Here is a 24,432-nt window from a genome sequence, read left to right as displayed (position 1 = left end):
AGGTGATGTCTCTGCTTTTTAAGATGCTGTCTAGGTTTTTTATTGCTTTTCTCCCAAGAAGCAGGAATCTTTTAATTTTGTGACTGCTGTCACCATCTGTTAGGCTTAATTATTGGATGTATTGGCATCAACTGTTGATGTCAAGCACTAAAAAATTATCAGTTGGGGGAAAATGCATATCTCTAAAAACACATACTTGAAATAGGTACCTCTACCTTTTGTGGTACTCAAGATGATACATTGTAGTCAGGGGCTGGGCGAATAAAGGAAGTATTTTTCTTTCAGCGGGAGGAATAGGTAGATTGCGAAATCTCTAGAATCCAGTTTTTCTCCAGGCTTTAACTGTAATATAGTAACAGAGGCCCCATCTGTACAATACGTTTAAAACAGTACCATTGCCACTTTAACCAGTCACGGTTAGGAAACCCCCTCACAGAGCTACCATTCCTGGAGGGGTTTAATAACCTATCCTCCTTTCCGGGGAACTCTGGAAATTGTTGCTTTGTGAGGGGACCAACTCCCAGCACCCTTAAACTACCGCTCCCTCGATTCATTGGGTGAAACCATTTCTGGTTAAAGTGGCATGATAGTGTTTTAAGCAGATGGAGAACAAGCAGGTAAACCGACTTTGTGGGCTAGTTGTCTCCACCACCCTCTGATCCTAGTGTTGACCCTCTTAGTTGAAACGCTTAATATCAAATGGGTTATGTTTAGGTTGAAGGATTGTTGTTGTTGTTTGTAAGTTATTACCTGCCCTTCACTCCAAGGTCCCAGGGCCTGTTACAACAACTCAAACACAATGTTAAAAAAAGTTTGGAACAGGTTGTAATTGCAGAAATAAGGCGGGTTGTAAAAAGCCCTGGTAAAGACGTGGGTCTTCCGCATTTGCTGAAAGCCATATAACAAAGCTCCCAGACACACCTCTGTGGGCAGGGAGTCCTTCTGCTCAGGTCCAGCCACAGATAATGCCCTCTCCCTGGCTGCACACACCTTGAGCTTCTGAATAACCAGTGAAGGAGGCATTTGTCAGGTATGTGGGTCGTTTCGGGCTTCAAACACTAATGTGAGCACCTTGAATTGGGCTCAGAAACGAACTGGCAAACAGCGCAGCTGTTTTAAAAGGGGGACTATATGAGATATAAATGGAAACCAGCCAGTAATCTGGAAGGCTGCATTTTGGACCAGTTGAAGTCATCTTCAAGGGCAGCCCCATGTAGAGTAAAGGTAAAGGTAACGGGACCCCTGACCATTAGGTCCAGTCGTGGACGACTCTGGGGTTGCGGCGCTCATCTTGCTTTATTGGCCGAGGGAGCCGGCGTACAGCTTTCGGGTCATGTGGCCAGCATGACTAAGCTTCTTCTGGTGAACCAGAGCAGCGCACGGAAACGCTGTTTACCTTCCCGCCGGAGCGGTACCTATTTATCTACTTGCACTTTGACGTGCTTTTGAACTGCTAGGTTGGCAGGAGCAGGGACCGAGCAACGGGAGCTCACCCAGTCGCAGGGATTCGAACCGCCGACCTTCTGATCGGCGAGCCCTAGGCTCTGTGGTTTAACAATCCAATACAATCTGGAAGTTGCTACAGCATGGGGCATACAAGGGGCTGTCGCCGGCAAACCAACTGGAGCGGGAGAAAGGCAGTCCCCACCGAGGCCACCTGAGCCTCCGGTGACTGTGTTGAACCCATGATCGCCCGTGAGCTGCAGGCCTAGCTCCTTGCGAGGAAGAACAACCCCATCGAGAGCAGCCTGGCTCCCCACCTCCCAGATGTGGGAACTTGGGACACATAATGCCTCTGTCTTTTCAGGATTCAGATTCAGTTTACTGGCCCACATCCAATGGGGGGGGGGAATTAACAGTATCTATGTTGCTGCAAAGAATCTTGGAGGTGGTTTGCATGGATCTAGCAAGTCATTAGTCGTGGGAGGGAAGGAATAAATCTTGGCAAGCGCAGTGCCAAAAAGCCGAAGCAAAGTGGGGCGAGGGGAGATACCTGAGATGAAGAGTAAGAAATTCCAGCCTTCTCCGCTCTGTGTACATTCCATTGATACTGCAAGTCATTTTGCAGCCTAGAGAACTCTTTCTTCTTTCTCTCCCCCTCCCCACCGTCGCATGACCAGCCCATGGTAGGCTTGCGATGCTGGCTCCCAGCTCCCATCGTCCCCAGGCAGCATGGCCAATGATTAGGGGTGTTGATAGTTGTAGCTCGTATTTCTATTGGCAATATGTTCGTGTATGCAACGATGGCAGCCAGAATATTAGTGGCAAGGAACTGGAAAAATGAAGCAATACCTACAATAGCAGTGTGGCAATCCCTAAGGATAGAATATCTACAGCTAGCAAAGATGACAGGGAGAGTAAGAGAGCAATCAAAACAGAATGTATATAAAGAATACTTTAAAAATTATTGTAAGAATAAGAATCTACTGGCAGAACTAGAGTGAATCTTGTAAATAAAAGGTGGAAATGATACTATGTTTGGACATAAGGAAATGATTAAGTTAATTTGAGACTGTGCATTATAAAGGAAAGAATAGATAATGTAAATGAAAATATGTGGAAATCTTTTTTAGTTAATTCACAGTAATGTTTTTGTTCTTTTTTGTGAGTTTGTAAATATGATATGGCATTTACATATATGAAACGTATAGTATTATTTTTTCTTATTTTCTTCCTTTGTGTCTGTATTAAATGTCATTGCGTTTTTATATTTTTTAATTCAAATCAATAAAGATTTATTAAATACGATAGTTGTAGCTCGACAACACCTGGAGGGGCGCCAGGATCCCCAGCCCAGTTGTTGTGTCACTTCTCTGTTTAATGCTGAGAAGATCCCTATGTTGGCCTGTTTCAACGAGTGGCGCATGGTGGGACAGGTTGTGGTCTTAAACCAAGACCATGTTCATACCATACATTTAAAGTGCTGTCATACCACTTGGTATTCTGGGAGTTACTGTTTAAGGGATCTGTTTGGAGACCTCCACCGGTCACCTCCCAGAGCTACAATTCCCAGAGTTCCCTAGGAAGATTGATGGTTAAATCGCTCTGGGTAGGGGAACAGGGCTCACCTAACAACTCACAGCACCCTTAACAAACTTCAGCTCCCAGGATACTTTGGGGGAAACAAAGACTGTTTAAAGTGGTACCATAGTGCTTTAGATGTGTGGTGTGAATGTGGGCCAAGTTGTTCTTCTATGGATTTTCTTAAAGCTTACTCTTTCGGAAGACTCCTCCAGAATGGGAGGTTTGGGACAGGAATGCAATATTTCCTCAGCATCTCATCAGGCCTGTCAGGCCAGCTGGCTGTTAAATGGGTGTTTTTGCTCTTTGATGTTTTTGGGTGGGACTTGGCACATCAAAACTCGTGTGTAATTGGGGAAGCATTCTTTTGATATCTGCAAGTGAGGGGGGTGGAATCGTCCTGTATCTTGAGTTCCCATCCTAAACCCAAAAGACTTGTTGAGGAGAGCAGACTCTGAATTTCATGTCCCAGCACAAAGGAGGTAAAAGAGGCAGACCTTGAGCATCTCTGAGATCCATGACTGCTGCTTCCTGGCACCGTGAGGAGCAGCTTTTGTAAGGGGGCTGTGGCAGGCCTGGACCTCCTGAGAACATGGAGAGAACCCTGCCCATCTAGTCCAGCACCCAGTTCTCAAGGTGGCCAAACCAGATACCTATGTGAAGCTTGCAAGCGGGACCTCAGTGCAACAACACTCTCCCCTCTTGTGATTCCTAGCAGCTGGCCTACTGAGGCATACTGATTATTGTAACTCACTCTACGTGGGGCTGCCCTTGAGACTGACCCAGAAACTCCAGCAGGTGCAGAATGTCGTGGTGAGACTCCTTACGGGGACCTCGCCGCGGGATCACATTCACCCGGTGCTATACCAGCTGCACTGGCTCCCGGTGGAGTACAGGGTCAGGTTTAAGGTGCTGGTTTTAACCTTTAAAGCCCTATATGGCCTAGGACCCTTGTACCTACGGGACCGCCTCTTCTTGTATGTCCCACGGAGGACCTTACGGTTTTCAAACAAAAACATCTTGGAGGTCCCAGGCCACAGGGAGGTTAGGCTGGCCTCAACCAGAGCCAGGGCTTTTTCGGCCGTGGCCCTGATCTGGTGGAACGCCCTTTCACAAGAGACTAGGGCCCTATGGGAATTGACATCTTTCCACAGGGCCTGCAAGACAGAGCTGTTCCACCAGGCCTTTGGCCAAGGCACAACCTGACCCCCTCCTTTGGTAATCCTCATAGAACTCTAGCCCAATGGTTGCCATGAATTTGATTCTGAATTAATTTTAGAATGAATTGATTTTAGAATGCTGTGTTACTTTTATTGTTGTTAGCCGCTCTGAGCCCGGCTTCAGGTGAGGAGGATGGGATATAAATAAAAATTTATTTATTTATTATTCTTATTCTTATTCTTATTATTTATTATTATTACACAGCCTCTGGCAATGGAGGTAGAACATAGCCATTGTGTCTATGAGCAGTGCTAGTCTTATCCTCTTTCCCCCTCCCAACCAGTCGGGTCCCCACTGCTGTTGGGGAAAGGCTGTAGCTCACGGGTAGAGTACCTGCTTTTTGCATGCGGTAGTTCTCAAGGTTAAGCCCTGGCATTTCCTGGTGAACTGCTGCCAGTCCGTGTAGACATTACTGAGCTTGATGGGCCCAGTGGTCTAAGGCAGCCTCCTATATTCCTGTTGGCAAATGATGCTTCTTGCCTGGCCTCTACCTCTAGCGATGAGGACTTGAGCCTTCCTATCTTCAGTGATTTATCAAGTAAGCTTTCAGCAGCTCTGAGTAACAACAGTTCTTGTTGTTCTCCTAGGAGTACATGGCCAAAGCTAGGAGGCATCGCACGCAGGATTCGTCTTTGGGTAAAACAGCCAAGTCCCTCACTGTAGCTGGGTCTTCTCTTTCCAGTTTGTTGGCAGGGCTGGAATGCTAATCGGTTGGATTACTGCAACCAAGAATCTCTTGCGTGATTAAAAAAAGATGCCCCTAATGACAAATTTGGTTCCCCCTCTTAAATAGGTGCATGCCACAAATTTGAATTCTATCACTCCGGCTTATGCCAGCATGGTGCCTTCCAGGTTTTTTTGACTACAGTTACTATCGGTCCTCTTGCAACATGGGTGGCACTGTGGGCTAAACCACAGAGCCTAGGGCTTGCCGATCAGAAGGTCGCAGTTCGAATCCCCGCAACGGGGTGAGCTCCCATTGCTCGGTCCCAGCTCCTGCCCACCTAGCAGTTCAAAAGCACCTCAAAGTGCAAGTAGATAAATAGGTACCACTCCGGCGGGAAGGTAAACGGCGTTTCCGTGTGCTGCTCTGGTTCACCAGAAGCAGCTTAGTCATGACCCGGAAGCTGTACGCCGGCTCCCTTGGCCAATAAAGCGAGATGAGCACCGCAACCCCAGAGTTGGCCACGACTGGACCTAATGGTCAGGGGTCCCTTTACCTTTATTACTATCTGTCCTATCCACCACGGTGAAGGCTGCCTCAATTCTGCAGAACTCCAAGACACTAGCAGGATGATGCTCCTAATCTTGCAGTAACTGTTTTACTTGTCTTGAACTCTGATGATGCCTATTGCTTCCTAGATCTACAGGCATGCTTAAGTAAATTAACACTTGCTGCTCCTCCCAGTTTTGCCTCTGGCCCCTCTCACATCTGGCATGTGGCCCTTGGAACATTGCCTGGAAGGGAAGGTGGCCCTTGGGCTGGGAAAGGTTTCCCAACCCTTTGATAGAGCAGCTCTTGTCCTTATGAATCCCTCTGACCTCTGTCTTTCTGAATCCCCTGGAACACCAAAGCAAGCTGCGTGTCGGACGCACGTTCAGGACACACTGCCACTCTTGGCATTCTAGTTGGGGACTCCGATGAGCTTGTGCCAAAGCTGGAGGGCTCAGCTGGGTCTCTTTTGACACAGTGACCGCACATGACCCCCCCACCTTTCCCCCATCCTTTTCATAAATTGCATAAAAGAGTTTTAAGGGATTATATGGGTGCCATGCAGAGGCTGCTCCTAACTAATGTCCTAAGCCCTGGGCATGGATCTGGCTTGTAATTCCTGTCCTTGCGAACACTTTCTAAAAAGGGAAAGTACCTTGGGCCACAAAATATCAAAATCCTATAGCAAAAACGTACTGCTTATGTACACAAAACCTTTGTCCACAACAACCATGGAGAGTGTTTCCCTCTCTCTCTATCTTTTGAAGGGGGAGTAATCTTTGGTTTTGATGTTTCAGATGGTGGCTCAGCTGTGTTTAAGAATTATCGGGCTTGTTTGAACCCTTTCAAGCACCACAGGATAGTTGGCACAGAACTACTTGCAATAAATTAGCCCAGAGATCAAAAAGGCGCAGATTAACCTAACGCAGGAAAACCTTTCCTATGTGGAAAGGCTGCAATGCTTTGGGGGTTTGGAGAAGTGACTACTAAAGGGGAGGTGGACATGATAAAGGTAAAGGGACCCCTGACCATTAGGTCCAGTCGTGGCCGACTCTGGGGTTGCGGCGCTCATCTCGCTTTATTGGCCGAGGGAGCTGGCGTACAGCTTCCGGGTCATGTGGCCAGCATGACTAAGCCGCTTCTGGCGAACCAGAGCAGCACACAGAAACGCCGTTTATCTTCCCGCCGGAGTGGTACCTATTTATCTACTTGCACTTTGACGTGCTTTTGAACTGCTAGGTTGGCAGGAGCAGGGACCGAGCAACAGGAGCTCACTCGGTTGCGGGGATTCGAACCGTCAACCTTCTGATCGGAAGTCCTAGGCTGTGTGGTTTAACCCACAGCGCCACCTGCATCCCTGCAGCACCACCCGTGTATTAAAATTCTGCATGAACAGGAGAAAGTGGATATTCTCCAGTGGTGCCACCCATTGAAGCGGAATGTTGGAAGATTCCGGACACTACTTCTTCATGCTGCACAGAGTTAAACTATGGAACTCCCTTCCACAAGGGGTTGTCACCAACTTTGGATGGCTTTCGAAGAGGATTGGACAGATCTGTGGAGGAGAAAGCTCTAGATGGCTACTAGCCACAATGGCGATGTTCTGTCTCTGTTGTCAGAGACATTCCGCTTCCGAATACTAGTTGCTGGAAACCCTGGGAGGGGAGAAGGCTCCTGTGCTTGGGCCACAGTTGTCAACGTTTCCTTTTTTTTTAAGGGAAATCCCCTTATTCCGAATAGGATTCCTCGCAAGAAAAGGGAAAAGTTGACAGCTATGGCTTGGGCCCAGCTTTCCCGGCTTATCACTGGGGCATCTGGTCGGCCGCTGTGAAAACAGGATGCGGGGCTAGACAGGTCTTTGGCGTGATCCACCCACCTCCTTTGTGAACATGCTTATTCACAGCCTCTTTATTGAACCAAAGACCTCGCTTGAGGACCAGAATCCAGCATGACTTCAAGATTCTTGCTCAACATCCTTAGTTCCCGGCAGTTTTAGCCAATCCCTAATTCTGGCACCAGAAGTGACTCTGTGTGTGTGTTTCCTCTTTTTAGCGCTGGGGAAAAGTACCCAAACTACTTTACGGCAGCTTTTCCTGACTCTCCAGCTTCCACCCTCCCTGGCACCTGGTTAGAGGAGAGCCTGAGCCAGGATCTTGGGTGATTGGCTAGCAATCCTGGTCGCAGTTCCAACAGATGTTTCTGCTGCTTGTGTTCACCTCTTTCCCCCACCCCCACAGCCGGTGCCAGCCTGGTCCCCATCCAGCATGTTGTCACCCGGCACTGGCAACACTGTCCTGGCTACACTTCGCTGCACGTTTTGTGAGAGAACAGCCGGGCCATGTGTTGCGAAGCAGCTCTGGGAGAAGGAACAGGGAGGGACCCATGTTCCTGGTGGGTTGGTTTGTTTGTTTTCGAAGGCTTCCTTCCCAAAAATTAGTTGGGCCCTTAAGCCGTGTCAGGATCTGGGTGGGCTGCAGGTACAGGGATATTGGGGAGGGGAGCTAGCAGGCTGCTCTCCAGAAAGGACTGCTCTGTGGGTGGAATAGATGGTTGAAATATGGTTGCTTTTTTGCGTATGTGAAATATACTCTGAGTCGAGAGTGGATTTCATGCTCTTTATTCAGCTCATAGTGGTGAGGAGGAATGAAAGTTCCCCCAAAGTATCTGCTTTATATACATTATTTACACAATGGGCTGCACGTGATTGGCTAATTCCAGGATTCTCCTGTAGGCCAATCAGGTTGTGGATTCACTTCCATCTGGAGCCGGATTGGGTGGCTCCTGCGGACCAGTCATACTGATGCATTGTTCTAGGACCAATCAGACTGCTGCATTCTGAATCCTATTGTTCTAGGACCAATCAGACTGCTGCATTTTGGGTCCTATTGTTCTAGGACCAATCAGACTGCTGCATTTTGGATCCTCTTCAACTCAGTACATAACAGTATGTGTGGCTCCTTAGCACTTCCTGCTTTAGAGAGCTTAAAAACCAGTGTTTCCCAATCTTTTTGTGGCCACTGCGAGCTTAAAAACCAGTGTTTCCCAATCTTTTTGTGGCCACTGCTCCCTTGGTTCCATGAACTCATCCCTCTACCCTATAAAGAGCATTGTTCATAATAGCAACTTACACAATTTACTAAGGAAGATAAATAAAATGCAAAACAGTAACAAGGAATTGCTCATCTATTATATCTAATTATAGCTACTTAGTTTAATTGAGTTGACAAAATGGAACTTAATCAGTGGTACCAGCTTTTCGAAGTCTGATGGTCATGTGCATTTCCAGTGCCCCCAGGTAATCTCACCACTCCCCCAGGGGATAATACTGTCCCCTTTGGGAACCACTGCCTTAAACCCTTGCATTTGACTATGAGTTTGAGGCTTCGTCAGGCTTCTCCCACCACCCAACTTGCTTCACTCCAGATGTTTTCTGCTACATTTCCCATCAGCCCCAGCAAGTGCAGCCCACGTCCAGGGATGTTATGGCCAACTACCTCTGGAGTGGGGGTGGTCACCAGCTTGGGGAAGGCTGAAGCAGACCTTTCATACTGGGCAATTGGGACTTCACTGCAAGAAGGGGCATGCAAGCTTGAAAGCCAGCTTTTAATTTTGAACGAGGTTGGTTTTGAAAATGGGGCACGCCATGCAAAACCTTAGTTACGTTAAAGTTGCAGCAAAACTCTTGTTGTGTGGAGTGCTGCTATTCAATAGTCCAACCACTCTGATCCATTCCCTAATCTTCTCCCTTTGTATCAGGTTTTTCATCCCTGCTAAGGATGCTTAGTCCTCACTCGTTCTGCCCGGACACTGAGGTCCAGCGCCGAGGGCCTTCTGGCGGTTCCCTCACTGAGAGAAGCCAAGTTACAGGGAACCAGGCAGAGGGCCTTCTCGGTGGTGGCACCCGCCCTGTGGAACGCCCTCCCTCCAGATGTCAAAGAGAAAAACAACTACCAAACTTTCAGAAGATATCTGAAGGCAGCCCTGTTTAGGGAAGCTTTTAATGTTTAATAGGTTATTGTATTTTAGTGTTCTGTTTTTTTTTTTATAAGATATTTATTAAGATTTTTTAAAATATTACAATGAAAATGAGAAAAGAAAAAAAAGAAAAAGAAAAAAGAAATGGCAAAAATACAAAATAAAAATAGTTAAAAACACACAGATTTTCCATTACTTATTTTCCTTTGACTTATTTCCCGGACCTCCTCATACCTCCCTTTTCTGTATTCCACTTCATTCTGTTGGTTCAGCAAATCCTTTAAAGGTAATAATATTAAATTTTTACCTATTTATAACCCTTTTTTTCATATTCCCTTAAAGCATTACAGCTGGAAACCACTTAATTACTATCCTACATCATTCTAACATTCATTAATTTTACAATATTTCTGTAGATAATCTTTGAATTTCTTCCAATCTTCTTCCACCGACTCTTCTCCCTGGTCTCGGATTCTGCCAGTCATTTCTGCCAGTTCCATATAGTCCATCAACTTCATCTGCCATTCTTCCACAGTGGGTAAATCTTGTGTCTTCCAATACTTTGCAATGAGTATTCTTGCTGCTGTTGTGGCATACATAAAAAAAGTTCTGTCCTTCTTTGGCACCAATTGGCCGACTATGCCTAGGAGAAAGGCCTCTGGTTTCTTCAAGAAGGTATATTTAAATACCTTTTTCAGTTCATTATATATCATTTCCCAGAAGGCCTTAATCCTTGGGCACGTCCACCAAAGGTGAAAGAATGTACCTTCAGTTTCTTTACATTTCCAGCATTTATTGTCGGGCAAATGATAGATTTTTGCAAGCTTGACTGGGGTCATGTACCACCTGTATATTATTTTCATAATATTCTCTCTTAGGACATTACATGCCGTAAACTTCATACCTGTGGTCCATAACTGTTCCCAGTCAGCAAACATAATATTATGTCCAACATCTTGTGCCCATTTAATCATAACAGATTTCACCGTTTCATCCTGAGTATTCCATTTCAACAGCAAGTTATACATTCTTGACAAATTCTTAGTTTTGGGTTCTAACAGTTCTGTTTCTGATTTTGATTTTTCCACCTGGAAGCCAATTTTCTTGTCCAAATTATATGCCTCCATTATCTGATAATAATGAAGCCAGTCTCGCACTTTATTTTTTAGTTTCTCAAAACTCTGCAGTTTCAATCTATCTCCATCTTGTTCCAAAATTTCCCAATATTTCGGCCAATTGGCCTCCATATTGAGCCTTTTCAGAGCTTTCGCTTCCATCGGTGACAGCCACCTTGGAGTTTTGTTTTCCAATAAATCCTTGTATCTTATCCAAACATTAATCAGTGCTTTCCTGACAATATGGTATTTAAATGCTTTATGCGCTTTGACCTTGTCATACCACAGATATGCATGCCATCCAAATACATTGTTAAAACCTTCTAAGTCCAAAATGTCTGTGTTTTCAAGAAGTAGCCATTCTTTCAACCAGCAAAAAGCTGCTGATTCATAGTAAAGTTTAAAGTCTGGCAGGGCAAATCCACCCCTTTCCTTTGCATCAGTTAATATCTTAAATTTTATTCTGGGCTTCTTGCCCTGCCAGACAAATCTAGAAATATCTCTCTGCCACTTCTTGAAACAGTCCATCCTGTCCACAATTTGCAATGTTTGAAACAAAAACAGCATTCTAGGCAATACATTCATTTTTATCACAGCAATACGACCCAACAGTGAAAGCTTCAAATTTGACCAGATTTCTAAATCTTTTTTCACTTCCGTCCAACATTTTTCATAATTATCTTTAAATAAGTTCCCATTTTGGCTGTCATATTAATCCCCAGGTATTTCACTTTCTTAACCACAGTCAGACCTGTCTCATTCTGAAACCTCTCTCTTTCAATCGGTGTTAAATTTTTCTCTAAAACCTTAGTTTTTAACTTATTCAGTTTAAATCCTGCCAGTTGACCAAATTCTTGAATTAGTTCTAAAACCCTTTTAGTACTAGATTCTGGCTCCTGTAACGTCAATACTAAGTCATCTGCAAATGCTCTCAGTTTGTACTGTTTGGCTCCGACCTGTATACCTTTGACCAACCGGTCCCTTCTAATCATATTCAGCAGAACCTCCAGGACCGATATAAAAAGCAGTGGGGAGATTGGGCACCCCTGTCATGTCCCTTTTTCTATCTTAAATTCTTCCGTCACCACCTTATTTACAATTAATTTAGCCTTTTGTTCAGAGTATATTGCACCTATACCATTTTCAAAACCTTGGCCTACCCCCATCCCCTGTAGGTTCTTCTTCATGAAGCTCCAAGAGATGTTGTCAAAGGCTTTCTCCGCGTCCACAAATATCAGAACTGCTTTAGTATTTATATTCACTTCTAGTTTTTCCAAAATATCAATTATATTTCTCAAATTATCAGACAAGTGTCTTCCTGGGAGAAAGCCCGCTTGGTCTTTATGGATCTCTTCCATCAATACTTTTTTCAATCTCTTGGCCAGAATGTCCGCAAAAATTTTGTAATCCACATTAAGTAACGATATAGGGCGGTAGTTCTTAAGCTGAGTCTTTTCAGTCTCTGTTTTCGGTATAAGTGTAATGTACGCCTCTTTCCACGACTCTGGTGCCCTTTTCCCTTCCAATATTTCATTACAGACTTCCTTCAAAGGTTGTAATAGCCACTCTTTCAAAGATCTATAATATCTAGAAGTCAGCCCATCCGGTCCTGGAGATTTGCCCAATTGCATATTTTGAATGGCACCTTCTACTTCCTGTTCAGATATTCTATAGTTCAACATTAATTTGCTTTCTTGGGAGATTTTTTGTAGTCCATTTGTCTTCAAAAATTTGTCTATGTCCATTTCTTTCTGTGGCCCTTGTGTGTATAATTGTTTAAAGTACCTCTGGAAACAGTTTCTAATCTCAATTGGGTTATGTATATTCTTTCCTTCCACTTCTAAGTTTGTGATAGTATTTAATTTTTGTCCTTTTTTCATTTGCCAGGCCAGCAATTTCCCACATTTATTAGCTGATTCAAATGTTTTTTGTCTCATTTGTTTAATTTTCCATTCTATTTCCCGATTTATCATTTCCATATATTGTACTTGATATAATTTTATTTCTCTCAAAATCTCCTGGTTTTGCTCTGTTTCTTCTCACTCTCTTTTATTTTCTCCAAAATTTTATCTTTCTTCTCATTTTGACTTCTCTTCTTTATTGCATTCTGTTGTGTTCTGTTGGAAGCCGCCCAGAGTGGCTGGGGAAACCCAGCCAGATGGGCGGGGTATAAATAATAAATTATTATTATTTATTACTGGGTTTTTAAAAACCCGTTTTCCCAAGGGTTTGGTTCATTTTTACTCAAACTGCTGAGTTTCCACAAGCCTGCTGCTGCCTTCCTCTTTATGCATGGATGGTGCTGTTAAGGCTATTTAAGGAATGGCACACACACACACCGTGGACATTGGAAATAGCGGAAGTGATATTACACACCCCTTGGCATTCACGGATATGGCGTACATGATGGCAGGTCGTTGCTTGAGGCCGTGTTGTGTCTGAGCCTCAAGATCACTGACGTGGGTCGCCTTCTTCTCTTCCCCAAAGGTTGACTGGGAATGAACCCCTGACCATCCTCCCTCTGACTTCAGAAATGGAGGAAGCTGCCGTCAAGGCCCATTACAAAGTCTGTGACCGCCTGAAACTAGAGAAGAAGCAGCGGAGGATGTGCCGGCGAGATCCCGGTGTGGCCGAGACCCTCATGGAGGCCATCAGTATGAGCGCCCTTGAGTGCCAGTACCAGTTCCGCTTTGAGCGGTGGAACTGCACCCTCGAGGGGCGCTATCGGGCCAGCCTTCTGAAGAGAGGTGAGCAGTCGGAGGAGGGAGGCAGTGGAATGGGAGTGGGGGGGCCTCTGGACCCCTCCAGGTATCTCTGTCTGGCTCTCAGTGCTCTCACAGCTTGGGGGTTGGTGGTGGGACAATGAGTGGTCAAAGGGAGAAGAGGGAACAGACTAGGAGGAGGAGGTAACAGAAGCTGCAGAGGCAACAGGGCTTAGTGAGCTGGGAGTCTGTGGTAGAGAGCAGTCCGGAATCAGAGGCTGAAGCTGAAGCAGGAGAGAAGGTGGCCAAGAGGCAGAGATGAGTCTGACTGGTGAGGAATCATGGGTGTCTCCCTCTCCTGCTGCAACAAGCTCCCCTCTCCCCTAATCTCGCAGGGGATTAAAGGGTTGAGGAGACATCACCTGACTCACCATGTTGAGGAAGATTGGGAGAAGCTACTCTAAGCAAAAGCTGGTTCCTGTTGCGTGCATGGAGAATACTCTTTTTTCATGATTCTGGCTTTGTCTGCCATTTAGAGGGGGGCAGAAGCTAGACAGTGCATAAATGTCTCACCTTCAGTTATTAGAAAACCTACATTAGTCAGCCTTTTCTAGCTTATGGAATTTCATTTTCAGCAAACACTGTCCTAATGCTTCCGTGCACACTCTGTGAGTCACAAGGATTATAATAATAATAATTTATTACTTATACCCTGGACCTCCCCAACCACTATGGGCAGCTCCCAACAGAATATTTAAAACACGATCAAACATTAAAAACTTCCCAAACAGGGCTGCCTTCAGATGTCTTCTAAAAGTCAGGTAGTTGTTTATTTCCTTGACATCTGATGGGAGGGCGTTCCACAGGGAGGGTGCCAAGACCAAGAAGGCCCTCTGCCTGGTTCCCTGTAACCTCACTTCTCGCAGGGAGGGAAATGCCAGAAGGTCCTCAGAACTGGACCTCAGTGTCCGGGATGAACGATGGGGGTGGAGATATACAGTGAGGATTTTAAAAGATGTAAACCCAAACCCGTGTGTGTGTGTTTGTAGCTCTGTAGGCTTAACTGGTGCCATCCTCCTCTGGGTAACGATGCCATTGTCCTTTGCAGGTTTCAAGGAGACAGCCTTCCTTTATGCCATCTCTTCGGCAGGACTCACACATGCCATGGCCAAGGCCTGCAGTGCCGGGCGGATGGAGCGATGCACCTGCGACGAGGCCCCCGACCTAGAGAACCGGGAGGCCTGGCAATGGGGTGGCTGCGGCGACAACCTCAAGTACAGCAACAAGTTTGTCAAAGAATTCCTGGGGAAGAAGTCCAACAAGGACCTGCGAGCCAGGGTGGACTTCCACAACAACCTAGTCGGCATGAAGGTGAGGCTGTGTGAGTGATGGAGGCGATAGTTGTTATTATTATTATTATTATTATTATTATTATTATTATTATTATTTCTTCTTCTTCTTCTTCTTCTTGAATGATTGGATTTATATACAGTGGTACCTCTGGTTACGTACTTAATTCGTTCCAGAGATCCGTTCTTAACCTGAAACTGTTCTTAACCTGAAGCACCACTTTAGCTAATGGGGCCTCCTGCTGCTGCTGTGCCGCCGGAGCACGATTTCTGTTCTCATCCTGAAGCAAAGTTCTTAACCCGAGGTACTATTTCTGGGTTAGCGGAGCCTGTAACCTGAAGTGTATGTAACCTGAGGTACCACTGTACCGTCCTATACCTGGAGGTCTCAGGGCAGTTCACAGAAAAGATCAACAGAAAAACTACAATATATATAATTAACATAAAAACAACAACCCAATAACAACCTTCTCCCAAGACAGAGCCACCCTTTAAAAGGGCATAGCATGTCAATCAGATCAACCAAAGGTCTGGTTCTTGCCTGACACCTAAAGGTGTATAATGAAGGCACCACGTGAACTTCCCTGGGGAGAGCATTCCACAGATGGGGAGCCACTGGAGAGAAGGCCCTGTTCTCGTGTTGCCACCTTCCAGACCTCTCGAGGAGGGGGCACATGAAGAAGGGCCTCAGAAGATGATCACAGGGTCTGGGTAGGTTCCTATGGAGAGAAGCAGTCCTTGGGTTGTTGTGGTCCTGATACTGCCAACATGGATAGCATTAAAAGAGGATTAGACAAATTCATGGAGGAGAAGGCTATCAATGGATTCTAGCCATGATGGTTTCCAAGGTCAGAAGCAGTAATGCTACTGAATTCCAGTTCCTAGGAATCACAGGTGCTCAAGTCCTGCTTGCAGGTATCTTATTGGTCAGTGTGGTTCTCCCCACTCTCTAGACCAGCGGTTCTCAACCTGTGGGTCCCCAGATGTTGTTGGACTACAACCCCCATCATCCCTGAGCTCTGGCCTTGCTAGCTATGGGTGATGGGAGTTGTAGTTCAACAACATCTGGGGACCCACAGGTTGAGAAAGGCTGCTCTAGACAGAGTTGGCAGGTCAGGTTTTGCATCAAAGGCCAATTCTCCCCTTGCCTTTGAGGTGATGCTTTGGAGAGAACTTTGTAGTGTTCCCAAATGGGACTTCTTGCAGGAAAAGAACAAGTACTATGGAAATCTGTTGCAGTTCAAGTGGGGAGAATGAAAGGGATCGCACTCCAACAACTCAAGAATCTGATCATTCACCTTATTTCCACCCCGGCCCTGCTGTCTAACCCTCCAAAAAAAGTGGTGTCCTGTGTCGGAAAGGCCTTGTTGCCACTTCGGCTTTCCCAACAAGTGCAGTTGCACCCCAAACTTAAAGGCTGCTATAAGCTGGTTGAAGTCACTGAGATTCTGTTTCAGTGCAAACAAAGAGAGCCTCCACTGGGTTGGGGGAACTGATCACGGTAAGCTGACACTAATAAGATTTGGGTTTGAGCAGTGTGTTAATCAGACCTGAGAAGATTTGCAGGAGTGTTGCTATGGGAACGGCTTTGGGGCGTGGGCATGGGTGTCTGTGCAGCTTTTCTGAGACAGAGAGCTGTCAGAAATGTTTTGTGCATGCACATTGAGCAGGGCAGATCTAGAATCTGCAGGTTCTTGCAGAACAGAAAAGCTGGCCTTTCTGACAAGGATCTTGATTGGGTTTCTGTCCTATTTCCCCCCTTCCTAGCACAGCCTTTCTTGGCTTAGTGTCCTCCTCCAGATGTTCTGGACCACTGGCTGGGATGAATGGGAATTGTGGGCCAAAGCATCTTGAGGGGTCCAGATAGGGAAGGCTGGCCTCAAAGCTCAGGACTTGTGTGGATGTGGAGCCTGTCCTATATGAGGGTAGGCTAGGTGAGAAGAGTGACCAGCCCAAGCTCACTTGGTGGGCTTCATGGATTTGAACCCTGGTCTCTCAGGACCAGTTTTGATGCTATTACCCGTATACCATGCTGGTTCCTCCCCACCTAGCTCCTTAACTGTGGAACTAGGACCCAGGTGACCCTATACCAGTAACCCCTGTCTCCCCACACTTCTGTGGGAGTATGGCAGGCGGGGGTGGGGAGCGGTAGTATGTACAGAACACTTTTCTCTGAGGATTTTGGCTCTTTGTTGGTATTAAAAAGGCAAGTTCTTAAGCTTACAGAGTGATGCTTCCAAGTGGGCTGGACTTCTCTGGGTTAAATTACCAGATGGATGTATGAATAGACTTTCCTTGGGTATCCTGCATAGCTCCCAGCCTATGACTAGCCAGAGAGACAGATAACAAGTGCTCAATAGAGTTTATTCTAAGTTTCCCTCCAGCACAATTCTCCATTCCAAATCTGTTTCCTTAGCCCTGCGGCTGCCATGCGATGGGCCCATGATGGCTTGGTGAACCATGCCCTGTTGGCGTCTTGCTCTGCTTAGTTAGTGGCCAGGCCCCATCCCACTTCAAATGTTTATCTGTTAACAGAACTTTCCCTGTTCAAAGAATACTGGGCATTGTCTCTTGAGGGGACTGAGGAATTCTCTGGCTCTGTAACTTCACACACAACTACAGTGGTACCTTGGGTTACATTCGCTTCAGGTTACAGGCTCCGCTAACCCAGAAATAGTACCTCGGGTTAAGAACTTTGCTTCAGGATGAGAACAGAAATTGCACGGCGGCGGCGCGGCAGCAGCGGGAGGCCCCATTAGCTAAAGTGGTGCCTCAGGTTAAGAACAGTTTCAGGTTAAGAATGGACCTCTGGAACAAATTAAGTACGTAACCAGAGGTACCACTGTATGACTCCCAGGTGATAATTAGGGAGTTGATGTCAATTTCTCTAAGCTTAAATTTGGTTCTCCACATTACCATGTAATTTATTTTTTAAGTCCTAAAAATTCACCAGCCTTTGGGGGCAAATTCCTCCTAGAACCACCCGTTCGTAACGTTGCCTAAAACGACCCTTTTGCAAAGCTGTTTCCTGGAATAGAATGCATTTTTTGTAAGTTTTCACTTTTTACCTCCAACATATGCATTTCTATGGATGTTACTTGGCTGGAAAGCAACATTGCAAAATTCGGAGAAGTGTGCATTTCCAAGCGTGGCTGTGGATTTTTTGGTTCTCGTATAGTTTCGGGGAGTGCAGATCTGGTAGGTTTGCCATTAAAGGTTAGCTGCATCAAATGGTCTTCCCCATCTTTGTGACGGTTGAGAAATACGCTCTAGAAATAGGCAGGTCTGTTGGGCCCTCTGAAAGTGTCTTCTCCAGTGCCCTGGCTTGGTGGTCTCTCAGCGGTCTGGAATGTTGTGTTTTCCATTACACACACACACTTGCTGCGCTTCTGATCGTAACGGCTCTCCTGAGGCTCAGTAGACGGGTTTCTCCCTCCCGACCCTTTGAGCTATTGGCAGGCGGGATTGCTTGTTGCTTTGGGGACAAGGGGAACCTTTTTCCTGACCCCGCGCCGGAGAATTTCTGAGTGACGCAAGTCTTCCAATGCCACGCTTGCCGTCCAGCCCACCCCTTTGCCGCCGCTTTAAAAATTTGCTTCCCGGTGAGGATTTCATTTCTCCCTTTTTCACACCCACCTCAGCAGTGTCTCTTTGCCCCAGAAGAGTGCAAGAATCGCCCTCTTTGACCCTCTTGCACCCATTTCATGCCTCGCTCAAGCGCTTACGATATGACCTCAATGCTGGTGACAAGGCCAGCTTGTCTGGCACGGGGGGTTGAGGTAATTAGCCAGAAGGACTTGGGCAAGCTCCTTCTTTTTCTTTCTGGGTGAGGGGAAAAAAACCCCCAAGCCTAAGAATTCTGCAGCTTATATTAAAAAAAGAAAATGAAAGCGTCCCCCCTGGCTCCTGCCACATCCATCCCAGTTCATTCAACTATTCTTGGGAATGGGATAGTGCAGAAAGAAGCAGGAGTGAGAAACCAAAGACCTCTCTCTCTCTCTCTCTCTCCCTCCCTCCCTCCCTCCCTCCCTCCCGGCCTCCCATGTTCCAAGGTTGCTAGAAGATTTTCATGTATATTAAAAACGAGCTGCTGTATAATTCCAGCAATGCCCCCCCTTCTCTTCTGCATATGGTACCTTCCCCCTCCCCTGAAAAACAACAACTCCCCTCTATTGCAATTCTCCCTTTTGTGTCCCATTAATGAAAAGTCAGAGTGTTAGCACACTTGATTTTGTTCCACCAGGCCAGAGTTAAGTGATGTTTTAATTAAATCTGCCTCTCCGCCCCCCCCCCCGGCCTCTTGCCCATGTTTCTCAGCAAAGTATCATTAAGCATAACTTTCTGACTACCTCTCCGGAGCGTTGCTAAGTTCCTTAATCCCCCAAAGGGCTGACCCCTTCTTTCTTTCTTTCTCGTTCCCTTCCACTCCACCTCCCCCCCCCCCCGGTGAGGTATGTCTGTTCAAGCGTGTCTTACAAATCTGAGGGGCACCATGAAAGGGGAGGCTGTTACCCTGGGCAGGATAATATCCATGTTTGCCCTTCCCAGTCTTGCTGGCTTCATCAGAAGAGGAGGAGGAGGAGGAGGAGGAGAGCCTTCTGGTATCAGGTCAAGGGCCCATCTAGTCCATCTTCCTGTTCTCACAGGGGCTGACCAGATGCCCCTTATGGGAAACCCACAAGCAGGATTCGACCAGAAGAGCCCTCTGCCCTCCTGCGGTTTCCATCAGCTGGTACTCAAAAGCGTTGCTGCCTCTGACCGTGGAGGAAGAGCCACTGACAGCCCTCTCCTCTATGAATTAGTTGAATTGTCTTTGAATTTCATCCAAAGTGTGGGTGCTCCCACGAAAATACTGACTTCTTACAAAAGAGGAGCAAGTATTCTAAGAGAATGGAAATCAAATGAATTATACCAGTTAAATGAATGGTCAAGACATTGGGGGCGGGATAACTTTGCAAGCCCTGCTTTTGAGCTTCCCCAGAGACATCCGGTTGGTGACCAGTGCTGGATTTACGTATACAGTGGTGCCTCGCAAGACGAAATTAATTCGTTCCGCGAGTTTTGTCGCCTTGCGATTTTTTTCGTCTTGCGAAGCACGGTGTCGGGAAAGTTTTGGAAAAGCTTCAAAAATCACCAAAGTCTTTAAAAACCTCAAAAAAGGCTACCACACCGCGTTCTATGAGTTGCTCCTCGAAGTCAAGTCGCAACTGTATTAACGGTGTTAAGAAAAAGGAAACAAACTTGCATGACGTTTCCATCTTGCGAAGCAAGCCCATAGGGAAAATCGTCTTGCGAAGCAGCTCAAAAAACAAAAAACCCTTTCGTCTAGCGAGTTTTTTGTCTTGCAAGGCATTCGTCTTGCGAGGTACCACTGTACGCTAAACAAGCTTAGGGCCCCACTCTCTTGGGACCCCCCCCCAAAAAAAATTTAAAGGAATAGAAACTGGATGTACATTTCCAAAATACAAGATAAAAAACAAATAAAAACCTACATGCAGCAACAGTGTTTTGTGTTGTGTAGGCTCCTATGATGTAAGTCAGGGCCCCCGCCTGCTAGCCTGCTCCCTAAAATATCACTGGTTTGCTCATTTCTGTATATAGGGTACCTACATTCTGCATATGCAAATGGCTTTAGGGAGTGCCTGACGTGCTCTGGTCCATGGGGTCACGAAGAGTCGGACACGACTAAACAACAACAACCACCTGTTAGGTCCATAAATTACCATATAGCATATATTCAACACAAAAAACTGTGGCAATTTGTTGTTGACGGGGACAGCTGGACATATAAAGGGCCCCATTACCTTCAGTAGCTTAGGGTATGGGTAAGCAAACTAAGGCCCAGGGGCTGGATCTGGCCCAATTGCCTTCTAAATCCAGCCCGCGGATGGTCCGGGAATCATCGTGTTTTTACATTAGAATGTGTGCTTTTATTTAAAATGCATCTCTGGGTTATTTGTGGGGCACAGGAATTCGTTCATTTCCCCCCTCCAAAATCTAGTCTGGCCCCCCACAAGGTCTGAGGGACGGTGGACTGGCCCCCTGCTGAAAATGTTTGCTGATCCCTGGCTTAGGGCCTCATCCAACCTAAATCCGGCCCTGTTGGTGACTGTGAGAATAGGATGCTAGACGTAATGGCTCATTGACGTGATCTAGCAAAGGCTATGCTCCTCTTCTCATGTGTAGAGTTCTGGGAACCTCTTGTCAATGTTAACAGAGAACACTTGTCTTCGTAGCTTTTAGAAGCGTTCTTTTTAAAAAGGAAAGAGGGCACAGTTCATTTGCCTGGAAGCCTGAACTCAGTTGCTCCCCACAGCACCATTTTGCTGCCGGCTCGCTTGCCTTGCCCATCATTAACGCTCAGTTCCTTACCTGCAGGTCATCAAAGCTGGCGTCGAGACCACCTGCAAGTGCCACGGCGTCTCTGGATCCTGCACTGTCCGGACATGCTGGCGGCAGCTCTCCCCCTTCCACGAGATTGGCAAGCAGCTGAAGCAGAGGTACGAGATGGCCCTCAAAGTGGGCAGCACGACCAACGAGGCCACGGGCGAGGGGGACATCTCCCCGCCCAAGAAGTCCATCCCGGGCCACGGCGACCAAATCCCACGGACTACGGACCTCGTCTACATTGACGACTCGCCCAGCTTCTGCCTGGTGAGCCGCTATTCGCCCGGCACGTCGGGCAGGAAGTGTTACAAGGACAAGAACTGTGAGAGCATCTGCTGCGGCCGGGGGCACAACACCCAGAGCCGCGTGGTGACCAGGCCCTGCCAGTGCCAGGTCCGCTGGTGCTGCTACGTGGAGTGCAAACAGTGTACGCAGAGGGAGGAGGTCTACACGTGCAAGGACTGATGTGGTGCACGAGAGGGGTCTTGCACACCAGCCGATTGTCTTTGCTGATGACGGGAGAGGGCCCACCCAGGGAGGTGAAACAGGGTTTGAAAGGGTGTTTTTCACGGTTGACTTGAGAAGCGATGCCGAGATGGTGTAAGCACTTTGTAGGGTACAGGTGACCCCCCCAACTCTTGCCTTCTTGTTTCCTCGACCTTCTGCCCCCTTCTCTGCAAACCCAGCTGACGCTTCTGGAGACAAGTGCCTATTGCACGGAGTCCGTGTCAATTGTGCGCTGTTGCGAAAAATGCAACAAAATAATTTGTGGTGACTGAGATGGGATCCCTAGCGGTTTTCCCTCATCACTGACCTTCACGAAACTTTGGCTACATCAGGCATTCTCTTTTGGGTAGAGAACCTTCTGGCCTGTAATCTGGATTGTCCTATTTGTTCCATGGCTGCCTTGAGATTCATGGTGAGGAACGGAAAAAAAGCACCACCCCGTTTTATGAAGAATTCGATACCGAAAGCGTATCAAGGGAAGGGGTGGTGATGTCGGACTTCAGCACCTCTTTAAAGGAGGAGAGTCAAAGTTTAAAAAGTTACATACTGGGATCTCCTAAAATAGGATGTTTCAATGTGGCCTGCTTGATGGAAGGCGGTTGTGGTTCCTCAACGTGGAGGGTTTGGTTTGACCACCTCAACTTTGAAGCAGACATTGTGAGATTTCCTTCCAGATTTCAAGACGTCCCATTGCATTGCCCCACTTCAATCCCCCTCTCACTTCTTGTCACCTTCATGATCTACTTTTGTAAATGATGAAAACCACTAGAGGCCTTCTTAAACCTTCCCAGGGACACACCAGCACTCTATAACTCCTTATTATTACTGTTTTTATTTTGTACCTCTTATTGCTCCAAAACTCACCCTGTGGATGCTGCCTTAAATTCCAGTACGTATTGAAATCCTAACTTCTGGACATGCAAGTTGCCTTCCTGGTTTTATGGAGAAACCCTGTTGCCTTATAGGCTACAATGCTGCTTTGACTTTTCCTCGTAAGCCGTTCTTGACCGGATCGCACAACCCAACTTACTCTACATCTCTTCGGATCTCATTCCAGTTACACTCAACAGCAATAGTGGTTTATACCGGCACAGATCTCTGTAATGATCTTTGTAACATTTCCCTCCTGAAGTCTCTAGATTGAGGCATCATGCATTTTAGGAATCGAGTACAACAGCAGTGCAAATATTGGGTTCTGAGTGACTGACTGGCAACCATCAAGAGGGGAAGGGAAGCCAGAAAAGAACCAACAGCAGTGACCAAAACCAAAGGGTGGTCTGGGCTACTTGCGATTCTTCCATTGCTTTTTAGAATTGGAACGTTACAAATCTGATGACTTGGCTGCGACGATTTTCCTCCTTCAACAATACTACTTGGATCAGAAGCGGCTAGCTAACTTCTTGGCAAAGTGCCCACTGTAGGCAGTGATCAGCATTTCTGATTCTCCAGTAGTAGCATTTTTTTAAAAAAACTTTTTTTTTTTTTAACCTGTTGACCTGGTTTTCAGTGGGGAGCTGGATAAGAAAAAAACCTTCTGCATGGTTTCCGTTTGTGTGCCTGGGGCTGCCCAATCTTCGAAGGATGCCCTCTCTATCTTTTTTTCCTTTACTGCCGCTTCTCTAAAATAATAATAAAAAATAGTAGCCACTCGCCTCGTATCTAAGCTATATTATTGAGCATCTACTGGGAGGGGATGGATTTGACTGGCTTTGTATACTGTCAGATTGGAAAACTGATTGAGGGTGGTCAAGAGGCAAGGACTGCTTTTGCTGGTCCAGGATTCTGCAAAATTGGAAGACGGTACTTCTTGTCCATCTTTTTGAAGGCCAGATGAGACCGGTTGCAACAGATGTTGAACCTCAAATACACCTATTCCCCTTCCTCTCTGCCCTGGTGGCTCTCCATGCAACAGACTCCTCAATCTGAACTGTCCTTGGGTGTCACACCAGATGGACCAGTCCTGAAGTTCTGTGCAAATTGGTTTAAGAAAAGGCTGAATAGAAACCTATTATTCAATGTGGATATATATAAATATATATATATATGCGCCTAAATATAAATATGGAACATTTATTTATTAAGCCTTTCAGAAGTACCTTCTTATGGTTTCAATGTGGTATTATGTCCAGTCCTCTCTTGAGCATGCTTGATCTCTCCTTCCCACCTTGTTTTGCACATACACATAACTTTATCCAAATCATTACTTCTTTGACAAAATTTAAGATGCATGCCGCATGCCACATTCTCCAGATTTTCTTCTTGTGTGTGGGATCTGGACTACTCAGCTCAGTCCTAGCTCACTGGAAGAATGGATTGCAAATAGTCAGGGAGGAAAGTTTAGGCCAGTCCACATTTTTTCAGTGAAGTGACCTGAATTTACACCCGCTGGGTTTGATGTGCGACTTGGAACATAATTTTCCTTTGGATCTTGCCCGTCTCCAAATTGGGGGAAAAAATGTATTTCCAGATGCAAAAATGGGGTAGAACCAAACAGATATAGGGACTGATTCTTAAGAATTTGATATGAGGTAGAGCAGGCACAGGCAAACTCGGCCCTCTAGATGTTTTGGGACTACAACTCCCATGATCCCTAGATAACAGGACCAGTGGTCAGGGATGGTGGGAATTGTAGTCCCAAAACATCTGGAGGGCCGAGTTTGCCTATGCCTGGGCTATGGGTACTGACTCATCCATGCCTGATCTCGCTATGGTACCTTAACTATTACAGTTATGCTCCATTCTAAACTGGGGGCAGGGCCAGACTGAGCTATTCTGCTGCCCCAGGTGAAACCTGTTTGAGTGTGTTGAGGTGTGGAGGGCCACCATTTATGTTTTTCTCCCTAGGGAGTGTTTCCCAACTTGCAATTGGCAAGAACGAGTGTATAATCTGGGAAACTTTTTGCCAAAGACACTGTGACCCCAAAGATCTGTGTTGAAGAGGA

General features: G+C 46.3%; 1 protein-coding gene across 1 annotated transcript in view; it reads left to right on the top strand.

Moving 5' to 3' along the window:
* WNT9A (Wnt family member 9A) overlaps positions 1 to 23,936 on the top strand; it is a 60,792-nt gene extending 36,856 nt beyond the window's left edge. Inside the window, exons 2-4 of the mRNA XM_080974247.1 lie at positions 13,033 to 13,292; positions 14,356 to 14,618; positions 20,975 to 23,936. Of these exons, the coding sequence (XP_080830373.1) occupies positions 13,033 to 13,292; positions 14,356 to 14,618; positions 20,975 to 21,448 (997 nt within the window). The 3' untranslated portion in view covers positions 21,449 to 23,936. The remainder of the gene's footprint in view (positions 1 to 13,032; positions 13,293 to 14,355; positions 14,619 to 20,974) is intronic.
* Positions 23,937 to 24,432: the final 496 nt, after the last annotated feature.

Source organism: Podarcis pityusensis, assembly GCF_964106645.2.
Source record: "Podarcis pityusensis genome assembly, chromosome: 12".
Classification (NCBI taxonomy): Eukaryota; Metazoa; Chordata; class Lepidosauria; order Squamata; family Lacertidae; genus Podarcis; species Podarcis pityusensis.
The sequence above is the reverse complement of the archived record's forward strand: the minus strand, read 5'-3'. Positions and strand labels throughout refer to the sequence as shown.